Source organism: Vanessa cardui, chromosome 14 (assembly GCF_905220365.1).
Source record: "Vanessa cardui chromosome 14, ilVanCard2.1, whole genome shotgun sequence".
NCBI lineage: Eukaryota > Metazoa > Arthropoda > Insecta > Lepidoptera > Nymphalidae > Vanessa > Vanessa cardui.
The window spans coordinates 11,431,696-11,448,913 of NC_061136.1; the positions used below are offsets into that span (position 1 = coordinate 11,431,696).

The 17,218-nt window shown below is 32.4% G+C and overlaps 1 protein-coding gene across 3 annotated transcripts in view; it reads left to right on the top strand.

Annotated features, from left to right (window-relative positions):
* The first annotated feature begins 595 nt into the window (after positions 1-595).
* LOC124535260 (tyrosine-protein kinase Fer) overlaps positions 596-17,218 on the top strand; it is a 34,212-nt gene continuing 17,589 nt past the window's right edge. For 2 of the 3 annotated variants that reach the window (XM_047111395.1, XM_047111396.1), the window contains exons 1-2: positions 596-1,109; positions 2,185-2,375. In XM_047111395.1, coding sequence (XP_046967351.1) covers positions 914-1,109; positions 2,185-2,375 — 387 coding nt within the window. In that variant the 5' untranslated portion in view covers positions 596-913. The remainder of the gene's footprint in view (positions 1,110-2,184; positions 2,376-17,218) is intronic. The other variant, XM_047111397.1, reaches the window with a different exon arrangement.

A 17,218-nucleotide genomic window follows, 5' to 3' on the forward strand; every position in this document is an offset into this window, starting at 1 on the left:
TTTACTTTTAACAGTGCTATTGTTCAAACCGTCGTTTTTTCGCAAATCCACAGTTAATATTAATTGTAAGTTAATAATAATTAAGCTCTCGACCAATAATGTACCAGCACTCTTAGCTTTCTGAATATTTGATAATGAATCATTTATTTTCATAGAAAGTCATACGATTACCGTTGTATAAAAGCCTGATTCCGATTAAAATATCCAGCAATGACAGCATATTCGACAATTTTTAGGTGATCGGCAAATCGGATTCAGATTATCTATTCCTGTTTTACTGATATCTAATCTAATTAATAAATACACAGAACAAAGCGGGTTCTAGGTGAGATCTTAAAGATATTGGGAATAATAAATTATTTATTGGTAAAACCTCTGTATCTAAAATGGATATTATAATTGACTGAATCGCTAAAAGCGTAACTTGATCTCACGCAGGCTCTGCAGACTGGTTTGTTTTCTTTCACGTAATAAACTCAACATAAATGGGGAGGAAGGTACTAAAAAAACTTGTTCCGTATTCTGGAGTAGCCTGCGTCTGGATCCTTGTGACCGCCAGTGACTGGGCCAGACGCGGACACGGACACGATCCCCCGATATTGCGATAGATGGCATTCACGTCGTGCGCCGTTACTGAATGGACGTGTGCCGCGCGCCTCGCTCTATTCAACGCAAACATTTTTATCGGACTGTTTTTTTTTTGTTTGTATCGTTCTAATTTGTTTCGCCGGCTCAGCGCGAGCACTAAAATTAAAAGCTTTATTCGGTTACGCTAGATCTTCTGATTGTTTGTCGTCAGCTTAGAATCTATTGTTACGGATTGAGGCAAAGCCTGGTGCAGTGATAACGGAGAGTGATGTGAATTGTGTTGTGTTTACGTTACGATGTGCGTGGTAGTGTAGGAGGCTGTATCATGGGGTATGCGTCGAACGGTGCGGGGCGGGCGGCGCACGAGGCGCTACTTGCCCGACATGATGCCGAGTTGCGTCTGATGGAGACTATGAAGCGAAGTTTGCAGGCTAAAATGAAAAGCGATAGAGAGTACGCACTGGCGTTGTCCGCTGCAGCCGCACAAGGACAAAAGATGGACAAATGCGAGGAATTGAACGGTACGACATGCGGAAAGGCAGAAACAACTTTCCATATGCGACGATATCATTATATGATATTATTCTTTGTTATGAAAATAACAATTACTATTAATGAGTGGTAAAAATTATACCACAATTATTTGCAATCATATGTTTTCTAACATTCGAATAATTTATTATTAAAATAATTCTACCCTCATTTTTGTAATCCACGTCAAACATCAATACTTTCTACTAAAATCAATAAAAACTGATTTATTTATAATCGGCATTCGTAATAATAGAATTTGGCAATGATGTAAGCCATTAATAATAATTAATTTAAAATATAATGACGCACTAGCCTTCTTGTAAACTTGTTTTATTAATGTAAGACATACCAAATTGGTCAAATGGTAATTTGAATAATGATCAGTGTCATAATTTACTAGAGCAACTTAAGCCGTAAAAAACTATATAATCTCATATTAAAAATATCTAGATTTTTATTTATTCATCTAGATAATGTCTCGGTGTAGGTAATGGATATGATTATGAGGCAACTTATTAACATGTTTTTAAAGTAGTATTAAAATATTGATGGTAAAGTTAATTCATTACTTTAAGCAGAGTCAACCAAAGTTACCTGGTGTATAGTTTAACTGGAAATTTATGGACTTTTAAATCATAATAACGTACATCAGCCCGATTGTTGTGTAAAAATCATTATTTTTAATATTGAGGGGTGGTGTGGAGTTAATTAACTGAAGTGTTAGAGTTTTTAGTTTTAGTGCATGTATTGAGTTCATTCATTCCATGTATATCGTCATAGAAACGTTATCAGCGTATCCGATCACGTTCCGTTGTTGATAACAATGCTGACTCACTTTAATTCAAAGCATTTTCAGATTTTTCAAAATTTTTTAAAATACTTTTTTTTGGTACCATATTTACTTTAACTGTTGAAGAATTTATTTCACATATTTCAATTAAATAACAGTAATTATGTCATATAAATTAAAATAAATTTACACAGTACCTTGTATGTACCTGTTGTATGTAAATTAAGTCCTGAATCTTAGCGATTATTTAATGATGTTTAAATTGTGTTCAGGTTCAGTAATAGCATCGGCGTGGCGGACGATGACTGAGGAATGGGAAAACACAAGTCGCCTGATAAAGGCCAACGCTGAGGCACTGGATTCTCGTGCCTTGGATCGTCTGAACACTCTCATGACAGAGAGGCGGAAGGCTCGTAAAGTCTATCAGGAAGATCATAGTAAAATATCTTCCCAATTTACACAGGTTCGTATATTTAGTTTAATGTATTTTGTACAGAAGCTAGAGCATAAAAATATGCTTATATTATATTTTTAGTATTTAGAATATAATATTATAAATATATAATACTAAAAATATAATCAGTAAATTTATTTATCTTATACTATTTGTGCAAGCATTTTTTTTTAAATTATTCACACATTTGTAAAAACATAAATATTTACGGTACAAATTATAGAGATTTCGGTAGTATTACAATTCCATAATCTAATTAAAATTATTTAGGAAATCTATATTGGAAGTTTCATAGTATTTCCAATTTTAGTTTTGAGTTTATTTAACATCACCATTCTAACGTCATAGTAACGATATCAGCGTATCCGATCACGTTCGTGGTTGATAACATTGCTGATTCACTACTATTCAAAGCATTTTCCACATTTTCTCCCATGATGCATATAAGTCACGTATGTTATTATATCATAGAAATGTGTCTGATCAACTTGTCTTTAATCGAATTTGCACTAAATGTAAATATTACGAATTGAATCAACAAGCCCTTTCCGTTAGTGACCGGTTATACACATTTCCTTGTTTAACCGTCCGTTTCCTATCGTTGATCTACTCTTATTACTTGGTATCTACCTAGATGCGTATAATTAGGCCTTAGAGAACGGTGCAAGAAAGAACTGTGTCAGGGTTAACCTACAACTGTTAGCTTTTCCAATCTTGTTGATGTCGGCCAGACTTATCAGCTACGGTGAATAACTTACGGTATGTCGATACTTCGACCGACGTAGCTTTAACGTTAAACAACTTTTGCAAGTTTTGTTTATCGACTGACAGTGCTTATTTATTGCTCCAAAAATACAACATAGAAGTGTACTTATGAATGGATTTTCTACGAAACTTTGCCATATTTTGTAATTAGTTTATATTAATAAATTATTTCTTTAGATAAATAGATAAAAACTAATATAAGAAAGTGAATTATTTTCTTCGTTCTGAGACTGTACATGCCGCAAGAGGATACGGATTAGGCCCGCAGTCGCACTCGGTTTGGCTTGGTGCCAATTTTTTGTCGACATGTAAACGAAACGAGCAATATTGGCGCCGTTTGCGACTAACCGGGCAACTAATATCTCCTAGAAATTATAACTGGAGTATAAAATTGGGATGGTGCCCTAGTATTTATTTTAAACATTTCTGTCATTGGTAATTGCATAATATATACAACATTGACGAGTTTAAATGTTTTGTAGATAATATCAATAACAGAAAGGGAACATGTGTTTTTTATTGTTTTGCGTTAAATTCTGATACAAATAGAACTAAGAGATGTAATCCTCTCAGTACTGTGTAATAGAACCTCGAGAATGATCGTTGTTGCCTTGGCATTTACTTTAATACTAGGAAATCTAGGCAATTCGAAATAATAGTGCGATATAAGTCTAATTAAACTACTACTAACTAGAAATAACTCCAGTCATAAAATTTAAATTTAAATATAAATTTTATCATGTAAATTGTTGTGAATAAGTCATCGGACGTGTATTGGAAAAAAATTAAAGTGTTTAAAAATTCTCATTGCTGTTATTATATTGACGACCTCGTTCGAGTGGTGTGTACACCGGTTATCATGGGTAGGTACGCCACTCCTGGGTTCGATTCCCGGCCGTGTCGATGTAGATTGTTATTAGCTTTCTATGTTGTCTTGGGTCTAGGAGTTTGTGGTACCGTTATTACTTCTGATTTTCCATAACACGAGTGCATTAGTTACTTACATCAGAGTAATGTATATGATGTTGTCTCATGTTGTTATCTAAACAAAATAGTATTTTTGAAGTAAATTGCATTAAGTTTGTCGTGTATGGGAATTGTCTTGGCAGCACCTGCCACCGTTCATTGGCCCTACGCCCGTGCCGGCACGGCAGCGCTTGCAGCACCGAATACTTTCGCCGTAACGATTCTATTGTTATTGCTTTAATGAAATTATTTTTTCATTTTCTCTATTCAAAATAACGAGATACATATCTCTAAAGACTACCCGGTGGCGATTGTATCATCCAAAAATTAAGTCTGTAAATAAACATCACAGTACAGAAGACAAAGTTCAATAAAAAAACGTAATTACGATGTGTCAATATCATCTGAAGATTTTTTTCTATACCGGATCCGACCTAGATACTTTTCTTCTGTTTAACGCGGATTGAAAATCGAGAATCCCGTTCGTGTCTGTGTTACCAAGCGTTATAAATGCAGGAACTAGGCCAAAAGAATTGCAAACAACGCGCTGTCTGCTTGGATCTCTGCAGCTGTTAATAATACCGACCTAGTTCAATCGACTCGCTAGGTAATATAACCAATACATTCATTATACATACTTTTATGTCAAGCATTTTAAAAACTAAAACTGATATAAAAAAAAAATATTCCGATTTTCGTCGAAGTGAAACGTTAATTTGGTTTTAATCCAATAAATGACACGCCAAATAAAAATTCAAATTATATTTGACTAGGCACTTAATAATCATAGGAGGATTGAATGAAGCATTTGAACATTTTGTATAATCTAACAATAACTGATAACATTGTATGTTAAATTAATGCTAATAAGATTAATATTTTAACGCGTTTTATTTGAGGCACACGTGTATTTTTACCATTACTTTTGAAGTAATAAAAGATAAGCTTCTGTGACGAATGTATAACATAACGTTTTGAACGTTTAATTTAATTATTCAAAAATATCGTAGCTAAAGACCATGGGAATCGGCTTGTTCTTTGTAAATATTTTGTATTTCTACTTAATATATGTATGTTGAACACAAGTCATTAAAATCGTTAATTTTAGTTTCTAACATAATTCGACGCTTTGATGTATCCGTTGTCAAAAATTAAGAATAATTTAAATTATTTTATCTATATTTTGGTTGCTCTTATGTTAATAAATTTTAATATTGTGCTAAAGGAGTAGACAGATTTTTTATATATATATTTTTTTTATTTAATCGAATACACGAAGTAGAGTTTTAATCAAAATGCGTGTTACCTTAATCATTTTTAATATTATAGAAATTCTTTCACATGTTCTAAATAAAGGTTGTGACTACGAGGACATGGCATGACTTTTGGACTGGATTATGTGGAGGGCATGTGGTGCTAAAGTTTTGGTACTTAAATTTCAAAAATATCCCAATTCCGACATATCTTTATACCAAAAGTATGTGTGCATATACCTAACTGAACACTTTTGATTGGGCCTCTAAAGCCCATCCCTCTTAACATGTCTTCATTCTCAGCTGGTCAATCTTTATACAGTAATTCACGATTGCTTTCATTTTAATAATACCAATAATAAATAATGCTATTAATTGTATGTAACATGTTATGAATGTTGTATTCGTTAAATTATGAATTAATTATTATTTAAAATTAATATTTTAATTGTACAACATATATAAGTTATTGAGTTTTGTTTCAGTAATTTCTAATAATGTTAATGGATGTAAGGTAACGGGCCAGTCTTGACTTACCTATTTAAAATGAAAAAACATATGATGCAAATATCGAATCATCTCATTAGTTCAGGGAAAGTGAAATCTGCCGTCGATGAGTGAAAGTGCCGTCCGAGACAGTTATCTAAATTCTATAATCCGACAGGTTGGATTATGACTTCATAAATAGTAGACCAGTCAGTGAACAAAATATCAGTGGTCGATTTAAAGTCGTGACCATTCGATGGATACAATGGCACTGCTAATACTACAAAGGATTCTTTATCTATCTTGTGTTTTATTACTGACTCAATAAGTATCTTTTCTTAATGCATTATTGGAAATGTTTATCTTTGGAATTTCCTTTTACCGATAACATTATTATCTCTCGAATGACTATGGATGGATACACCAAGGTCAGTCAATAGGTACTTTCAGTCTGGACAACAATTAAAGAGTTTTTTTTTTAAATTTCATTTTACTTTTATTTTAAAACCATAGAAAATAATGATATATAACCAAAATAAACTCTCGTTTGTTTATTTGGATAAAATAGTGGTTAATTGAAATTATTTAGTAAGCAATGTTTCTTATATATATCAATATAATTCAAGGTATGCTATGGCCAATGTTTATTAAGCTTAATCTTTGAATGGAGTGTTATGACGTAAAATGCATTTACCGTAGTCACTTGACCCTTGCCAATTTGTGCTGTTGTTCCCACGTTACCATTGTTACGTTTTCATTGTATTCATATAGTTCATGTTTCACAATAGGTCATTTACGTGCAGTTTCTTTTTTATAGACCTAAATCATAAGCTGTTCTTGTCATTTCTGTAATCGAACTATATTTCTATTCTATATTTGCGTCGTTATTCCCGATCTTTAATGTATTTCATCATATTTTGATTATCATCAATAATATATAAAAATAGATCCAAAGTTGTTAATCTAGTGAAGAAGATTAAACGACTTTTCAACCGACTTCAAAAAGGAGGAGGTAATCAATTCGTCTGCATTTTTTTTTTACTGTTAAACAAGAAACAGATTTCATTAAATAAAATAAATAACATCCGAATGATTATTTATATCATAATGTGATATGTATTTTTTTTATTCGATAAATGGTAATTTATGATTTTAGAAAATCCTCCAAATGACTTGGCAAGGTATTCGTTAATTTTATTCGTAGTTCCGTTAAAATTAAATAATTCACTGTGATTTTTTTTTTATTAAAAATATCGATTCTTGTGATTTAGGTTTGGTAAAACAATAACATTTATCAGTAACATTGAAATAAATTTATTATCGTCAAATAATAGAGCCTTGTCTAGAAGTGGAAGATTCACAGGACAGAATGGACCTTTTACACTCACCCGGTCTGCATGACTATTTTTTTGTTTCATCATATCTTAATATAAAAATCCAGTCAAATCTGATATTCTGTAAGATTTGACTTTTGTGTTAATATGATAATCTTTTGATGTTCCTGTGCAATTTACACAGTCTTATCTTTCTTGTATTGAGGCAGATATAGCCAGTTTAAAGTTTATAGATTTAAAGTCTTTATTAGATAATATTTGTTTATATAAATTGTAACGTAAACATTGATAATTTAACAATAGTAAGAATATTCTTTATTCCAAATGTGCGGTGCTTACCTCATGTCTCGATTTAGATTTTATTAGTTATGCTGTATTAGGTGTGCTTATTTATTAATCGAATGACCATCAAAGCGATAAAATATAGTTAATTGTCGCAACAACATTCACATTGAATGGCTGGCTCCTAGCCCAAATTCTAGGAATTAGATGTCGCACTGCTCTAAATAGTTCATTGCACTGTAATCTTGATTTCTCAACCGAGCACGCATTAAATTTTGCAGTTATTAAATACGCCTCAAAATTAATCCACACAGATTTGTTGTAAACATTCATTATATTTCTTCCCTAAAAATCGTGTTGCGAAAATACACACTGGTAGGTGTCATGTCGGCGTTGAATAACAGTTCATAGTAACAATGGTCGTGACACGACTTATTTAGTCCAAATACTTAAATGAATTATACTAATATCATAACTAACTATTGCACGCAACTATTCAACTTCTATAGGCATTGTAATAAGCGATAGTTTACCATGTCACCTTTTTGTAGCAAATGTTACATGTTATATGAAGGTAAAAGGCTGTAGTTCATTAGAGTCAGATTTATCTAGGAGCAGTTCTCTAATCAGGATTTACTGCTTGAATATGATTAGATTCGATTCTTTTAAATTAGGTTCTTCTAAGTAAAGTAGTAGAATAATGGTGAATTAAAAGTAGATTTGTAATAATATTTTATATTGTATATTATAAACACAAGAAATGTATTTCTGCGACTCGTTCCGTGTCAAATGTTTGCCCTGTAAATCCTGTAATATTTCTGTATTCCCACTAATAAATTTAATTACCTAGTAAACAGAACGATAGAGTTACTTTTACATTTTTACAATAATATTAGTATATACATAACTGTTTGATCATCTGTGTGCACTCTTGGAACGTTGATGTAAATATGATTGTTATCGTGCACTTGAAAGGTAATTAAAGCACAAGTATTCTTATAGAACAAAGTTGTGAATATTTCAACTATTACGTGTGATGACATAATAGTTTTTAAATGCATGAATTATGCTCATAGCCGTGGGAATGTGAAATTGTGTCCTTATTATATGTAGGTTACTAATCCGTGTAATCTGTTGCGTAGTTACAATAATATCATAACACAAGTAGATATTATTATTATATATGTTTTCATCTAACAAACCGTCTAATAAGGTTTAGCGGTAGACTGTCAGTTTGGACTGATTCGGTTATTGAATCGCCTATTTTGGTTTGTTCGTTAGTCAAGAAAATTACTGGCACGAGATGTTACGTTTGAGTAAACATGATCAGAGACGCGTTGACGGTGTAAGAAACGGATAATATTTCTTACGAAGCCAGTGTCTTTATAATAAATATTATCTTCACCAATTCCAATTCCAATTAAAAGTGAAGAAAAGTTTTTGTAAATTCTGACCTGTTCGCTTAAATAACCCCTTAGTGATTGAAAAAAATATACTTAATATATTCTGTCGTTTATTTGTGGTTTTATCATAAAGTCATGGAACTAGAAAATGACTTTAGTGACTATTATACATATTTCAAGACAAGATATATGTTTTCTTTTAATAAAATGTGTGTATTTAAATATATTTAAGCCTAGTTTTCAACGTTTCAGCAGATTTTTCGCTTATTGTTATTACTAGCAACTTCTTGTATCAAGCCAGACCTGAGCTTCTCAATTGAAATGTCAAATGGTAGGTCAATTGCCAATTTCCTTTGTGATTGTTTTCGTCTAATTGCTTAGTTAATGTAGAGCTCGTGATCTAAATGATGGTAAGGCGCTTTAACGAATGTAAAATACACCTTATTACATAATTATAAATTAATCTAGTTATTTAATTAAAATATGTACAAGTTCTGTGTACATAAATGCAAGTATCACTTCAACAATTCAAAATATTAAAAATTATCGCATAACGTTCTTACAACTATTGAGCTTTAATTCATGTAAACGTAAAACTAATAAGCTGCCTAGATAAAAGATAATTATTTTTAATTCGTGTAATAAAATCGATTAAGTATACTAGAATATATTATTACCAGCAACAAGAATTTAGTTTAAAATGAAGTTATGTTTTGACCTCGCAGGTGAAGTTAAATGAAAGTTTGTATGAAACATTTTGTCGAGGTATAGGTACCTACATAAAGTATTTTCCATTGTCTATTCCTAAATGGCATTTTTAAGTGACAGACATGACACATGCGTGCAGCACAGAACTTAATGCAAAAGTTCTGTTGAATGATGTTTGGCACATGTTTTCTTGTTGGAGGGGAAAAAGAGGTACGTAAAGGTTAAGGATTTCCATTGTTTCCTCACCGCAAATCGTTAGCCCTGGCAGAGACGCAACTGACTTTCAATGTATATTGATTTATATCTGACAACGTACCTGAATAAATCACAATCGGTAAATTATTTACAACAAAATATTTAGAAACAAATTTTGTACATTTCGCGCCCAGTCTACCTAAATCGATGTCGTTAATAATCATCAATTTGAATACGATTTTCTACTAACTTTAAAGTAATGAAATAATAGACTCCAAATTTAAATTCTAATAAGTTTGAAAAAATAAAATATAGCGAGAATTCAACCCAATATATTAATGAAAGTTGGAATAAAAAATAGACTTTGAATTTTAAAAGGCGGCACGTTCAAGCAACGTGGCTGGTTTTTATTTTGTTCGAGTCTTTGGTAAAGGAAACTAAATCTTGAGATTTTTTTTTTCTATTTGCCTCTGACCTCGGCTCTCATTGACAATGCCTGCCAGAATGAAATATGGCGCATCGCTAACGAAAAAGAGATTAGGTAGACGATATTATTCCACATCTATTGTTGGCCGTCGCTGCGTCGGCACTGTTTGCTGTTCTGAACGCGTCAAGTCATATTTTTTTAAATCACCTGTTTACCCGTGACGAAGGATCAATGTTTTTCTAGAACCACGTCACGAGTATCTACTAAATTTGGTGAGTCAAGCGCGAGTAAAAGGTTTTTATTATTTTCTACATTCTAATTTATCTTATTTGGAAATTTAATTATTCTTGTTGTATTGTATTAGTCGCTATCGACAATAGTGTGAAATACCTAAACACAACAAATTATGAAATTATAATGGACACCTTCTTTACTAATCTATCTAATATCATATTGAGAAATATTCTATGGACAATACATTTTATGTCATTTACAAAAGTTCATATCGCAGACGGTTTACAAAGCCCGTTTAATGAATCGTATGTGTTGATACGTAGAAGACGCTCGGTAATAAAGCGCCATGCTAGAGACAGACAATAGCCGCCGCCGAGCCTTCGGAGAACCGGTCCTGAGGCCAGCGCTCCGCCGAATTTTGCGTCGACCACCCATAGCCCGTGCCGTCCCGTGCGATACTTATCGCGCCTGTATTTATGACTAGAAACACCATTACCGATTTCTCAGGGAAAGGAATCGCGTAGCGAGACCACCCGTTGAAGGCAATAAATATCGGTGTTGTCGATCAAATGAATTATGCCAGATTGTCCGCGCTGCAAATTACAAATCTCATAAATTTACAATAAGGTTATGATTGAACTTAAATAATATGAAATGTTAGCATATTTTGTTTTTGAAGTGTCCATATTGAAAAGGCGTTGTGGAGATATAGTGTGTGAGCGAGAAGGAGGCTGGACCGCTAGTCGGTGCAACAATCCCGCCTACTTAACGCTCTAATCTAAAGGGGAGTGCTGTATCTATCCATCTTTTGTACTTCGTCGACATACAATTTAAAATAATTATATAAACATAAGATGATAATAATGTTCTAGATATACAATAATTATTTCAAAGCTTGAATACGCCTCAACTAGATGAAAAAATATATTATAGAGGAAATACGGTATCTTGTCACATTTTATATAACTTAACATTTTGTCAACTAAATCAGGTAAATAATTACGTATATATTTTTATACGCATGTCGGTCTTGGTGATAAATTAAAACAAGTGAGCGACATTCGAACCGGTCGTAAATTAACTGGTCTATTGATATCGTCTTGCCACATTTAACGATGATGACACATCTACCGAAATGTATTGGCAATGAATTTATATAACGATCATTTAAAGTTAAATAATTCCGTTATTTTATTTACTTTGTATAATCTAAATTTCGTAATTATTTTAACCACTTTAAATGGAAAGAATAAAGCATCAAATTATAAGCTCACCATATCATGATTAAAACGATAATAAGAGCTCGGAACTCAGGCCTTGTAATAAACATGACACTACCAACCAATGATTGTGTTTAAACGTCGATAAATCCCGAGGCAATAAGCCCAGCCCTGACCACAGTTCATTGAGTAAACCTGTGTCCGGGCGGCGCGGGCGCACCGTCCGCTGCCGCCGGCGAGCACGACTTTGTGCATGTGTGCGTCTGTGTGTCAGCCCTTTATTTGTTGTAAACACTCGTAAGTTTAGAAGCTCACCACGGCTGCGGCGGCGCCCACTCCGACGTGTTTCGTTAACTTTATTCGTTTATTTGTTGCTGCTGTTAATTTTTCACGGTTAGATTCAGAATACCAGTTTAATGTTTTAATATTTCTTTTCGTTTATATCGTAATAATGCGTGCTTAAGCATAATTTGAACATACTGAGATTTCAAATAATTATGATTTCTAAACGCGGTTTACTATCCTTTAGTTTGAAGATCAGTTGTAGCAGCCTAAAATCAGTTTATAAAAGAAAAAGTTCAAAACGAATTCAGCGAACGTAGCTCGGTCTGCCGGCCGGTGTTCAACGACGCAAGGGAAAGTTAAACTTTCTGAATATTGATCGATAAAAAGTAAAAGTAAATATATGTTATATTTTAAGAAAGGAAGAAAAATATTTAATATGTTACGATGTTTTATTAATTCATTGCATCAGAGTATTGCGTGATTGATTTAATGTAAGGTTATGTAAATAAATTATCCTCATAATTAATGTATCCTTTAGTTAGCAATACACTGGGGGTACAAGTATTGAATTAAAATACAATTATACTTTATTAAGTATTTCTATCATGAGAGCCAATTTAGATTTGATGTTAACATTAACTTAATATTAATTGTGTAAATTAATTGTAGGCTTTCAAAAAGTTTTTTAGTCTTTTCAAATACGTACACGAATGGCAACAAGATTTTTAAAATTACTGTTTTTTATTTGTGAGAGTTCATACTGTAAAGTCTTTAACGTTGATCGCACTAATTTTCTAGCGTTTTAAGAGTTTTTAATATTTACATAATCCTTCCATTCTATTGATATCGTTAATGTCATTGTTGTAATTGTCTTTCAAATTCTTAAATTTTTAGTATGATTTTCAAAGAACATCATTTGCAGTAAACAATATTTTTTTAATAAACGTGTACAAGTGTCCTTAAAGCTGTAAGGTAAATAACCCGACCTAGTTCGAGTGATATCGTTGTCGACAAAGTCGGTATTATTTTACAGTTTTCTTTAGACTGGCGTAACTTCGTCATTACACTTTGATATAAATCAACCAAGTTTATGGGAGCCTTTGTTGAACAACAACATGCGACATTAAACGCTATAGAATGGAGTTCATTATACACTGGTTCATGATAATAACGAGCGCTTAAAGTTTGCTTAGCTGTGTAAATACCGTCAGTTTGATAGCAACACGCGCCGATACTAGGAACTTTTCATTTACCTACGACTACTTAAACATGGAATATTTATGTTTGATATTTTTGATAACTTTCTGATTCATAATGTTTCCGTTAAAATGGTGTGTCTTTTTAAGTAATCCTAAGTGAAATTTGAGAGTAAATAGTCAGTAAAAAGAGTAATAACACGTCGAGTTAGTTATATCATTTATTAGTCTTCTTTCTGCCATTCGGTAGCGCAATGGCTAGGAATATCTCTTTCCCATTAAATAGTAAACCTTCTAATTTGCCATCTTGTCGTCGATCAGCAGTCTAATGGGTCTTGTGTACCCTTCGTGTGGTTTGTTTTAGTGGGATGGGTGCTTTTTGTCTAAATGTATTTGGTTTACCTTGTTTGTACTCTGATAAACTTAAATTTTGCTAAGTCCTTATTATTAAGAACTAATTTTTCCTTAAATATTATACCAGCTTTTATTAGTTGTGGAACAAATAAACAAATGAGTCATCTGATGCTAATATTATTATAAGTAAAAAATTGTGGTTAAAATGTAATTTTCTCGCTAGTCTACAGAATACTATGGATGCTAAAACATTACTTTTCTGAAGTGGGATGATTTTTTAGATATGACACATAAAAATATGTCCGGTCCTTCATTCGTGCACTAATGCAAAACCTATAAACCTACACCTACCTCTCTAACCAATACAAGAATATCTAAATAGGAATATGATATTAATAAATTGGCACAACTATTACAAGCAGTTTTGACTATATGTACTTGAGTAAGGATTTTAAAATGTTTATTATGACAGTGTTTTAAAGTGTAGTGATCAATCAGACTTTAGAAAATGCAAATTAAGTGCTAGTCAAAATATTGAATTCAATAAAACTTCAAGATAGAGACATTTACCTCCTACGTGCTGGCACGCCCGTGTCAACGTCCTGTCATGGTGTTTACATATTTCACCCGCGACAACCATGCGACAACAAAGCAAAATAATATCTACTTCGTATCCTGCCTGTGCATTACATACTAAGCAGTTACCTTTACCGAGTCTCGAGTGGTCGTAGATTTGCTATCCAATTTTTTAAATGTTTTTAGTTATTTTCGTCGTGAACAGAATGAGAACTTTGTTAATGTTATCCAATATTTAGTAATAATATGTCGAATTTCTAAATTCTCCAAAATTTCGTATATATGGCAATTGAATTTTAAGATAAGGATTCACAAAATGTCATTTAAATTTTCTCAGGTTGTATGCCTTTTTAAAATCAGGTAAATGTTATAGTAGCAAAGTATCTAATTTCGCCTTTTATCCCTTCATACAAATCTTCGCATTATGTCGACCTTACAAAATATTTAAGTTCAAAGTTAAGTTATTGAAAACTTTACTTTGTACATCTTCTGTTTCATAACCTTTGCTAAATTTTTTAAACAAGAATAAAACACCTTCCTTATATTGTTTAAATAGAAACTATTGGTATACACTTTCATTTAAGAGCAAAGATATTTACTGTCAATGTCCTATTTAGTTTTATTCTTACTTGGTGGTAGGGCTTTGTGCAAGCCCGTCTGGGTAGGTACCACCCACTCATCAGTTATTCTACCGCCAAACAACAGTATTCAGTATTGTTGTGTTCCGGTCTGAAGGGTGAGTGAGCCAGTGTAACTACAGGCACAAGGGACATAACATCTTAGTTCCCAAGGTTGGTGGCACATTGACGATGTACGGAATAGTTAATAATTCTTACAGCGTTAATGTCTATGGGCGATGGTGACCACTTACCATCAGGTGGCCCATATGCTCGTCCGCCAACCTATACCATAAAAAAAAAATCACAAATCATCTTGTTTGATTTGTAAATGTGAATATGTTATATGTATGTGCTTGTGCTTCATAATTTGTGGTATTAGTTTTGATTTCCTGCTAGCTCTTGCTGGCCATGATTGACGTCAAAGTTCTTACAATTGAATATAGAGTACAAACAGTTCTGTGTAATTGTAAACTTTGATGTGCAATATTATAGGTTGATTCATTTGTCACTGTTTATAATCATGTTGCTGAATGTAAGTTGACTAAGCGAGTTGGGAATGTTATACCATATCCAAGTGAAACGCTAAGTGTATGTGGGCAATCAAATTTTTTATTGAATCTGAAATAGATATTATTTAAATACTCAAAGATAACACTATTTTTAGTGTTTCGAAGTAAAGATTAAGGTTACTTTTCATAGTCAGAAATATAACCTATTTAGCAAGCTATAAGGTTGCTCTTTTTACACATTATTGGACTTTTATTAGCCTGAGTAGTATAAACTGGCTTACAGGCGAGTGCATTTAATTGGCACATTTGCGAACCGTGGGAAGGGCCGACGGCAAAATAAATGCCTCGTGAATGAACCTTACGAGGAAAACCTTTCAATAAAACTTTACTAATCAAGAGGACCGAATTTTAGAATAATATATTTCCAATCTGACATAAATTAATGTACTACTAATTGAACAACATAAGACAAAAACTATTTAATGACAATTAATGGCGATCAGTATCGATAACAAATCCTATTCTTCTAAATCAGTTGATAATATTGAGGTCAGAGTATTTACATTGTCCATTCTTGCAATCAAGCTCGTGGAGCATAATAGAGATTTTTATCAAATATATTATAGTGTTGTCATTTGAGTTACGCCACTGCACGTGTCTCGGTGAAAGCCGTTAGCCACACCTTGCGATCGGATTTTCTGTTCATTCACATGTTAACTTTGTTTGCATTTATGGAGAAACGCTACTCAATGTACAAATTTAACGATTCTTTGACTTTCGATCGAAATTATTCTGAAGACTTATGCAGATTAATTTTATTAACTAATAGTATTTGAAATACATTGTCTAAAAATGATATGAACGGTTTGTTTTATTATTATGAAATAAAATAGGTATTTTTTGTCCTTGCAACTAATTGAAAGCGGTCTGGTGTATAATCAAACCCAACATACAGAAAATTAAAATGATCAAAACTCTTTTTTTTGTATTAATCACGTATTTGTAGTAATCACCTCCTCGTTTTCACTTCTGTTTGATTTCTACTTGACTTTTATATGACCTAGAAATCTTATATCGTATCTTGTCATTTACTGTAACTGAGAAAATTGTAACAAAAAGTCGATAGGTCAGACTGAGATCATCATTTAAACGTTTCTTGTGCTACATAAACATTTACGTAGGTCAAGATTGCTGAGTCTATAATGTAGAGTCATTGTTTTTGTTTGACTTGTCTGATAGCTTGCTTGGTTGACTTATACCAGTATATTCGGAATAAAGTTGAAGTTGCCAGACGTTGGAGTCAGGGATTACGGTTTTTTATGACACTAGGGGACCGTGGAGGGTCGCTGCACTTACATTTCCATGGAAATTCTTGCTTTTACGATGACTGATTTGAAATGGGGTTTTTGGTAAGTTAGTACCAAATGATGGTAATTAAACTTACTAATATAACTCGTCTCATGTTAATAATTCGTTAGTCCGTAAAATGTTACAAACAATTATGCAGTATGTGTTAAATTTAGTACACTTAAGTTCACAAATCCTTAGTTGCGTCTGATATATATTACTGTATTGGATATAAAGCTCTTTTCACTACAGATGATTATAATATTATATTCCTTCGTAGTATGCTAAGACGTATATTTTCTATAATATTTTCCAATAATTGTCTCTTTTGGATATTGATTGAAATAGAAATAATATTAGATACATTGTGACGCGATTATTAATCGTTATTCCTGATTATTGATCGTCCTTCGAATTTGGAAATTCGTAAAAGTGGATCTTATGATTGTTAGTTTTACTAGTTTTTTTAACACAAAATAAATTAAACTGTAAAACAATTATACTATAATACCTTTTTCATATGACAACAAATGATGTGATGACAAAATATTCATTAATCTACTATTTATACTCTTTTTAGCCTATGAGAGTTTAGGTCTACGAGAGTTTTTAATTAAGTCCTTAATGTAAATTATTCTCATGTAGTAAACACGAGTTATTTTCATTATAAATTATTTATATTAAATATGTTA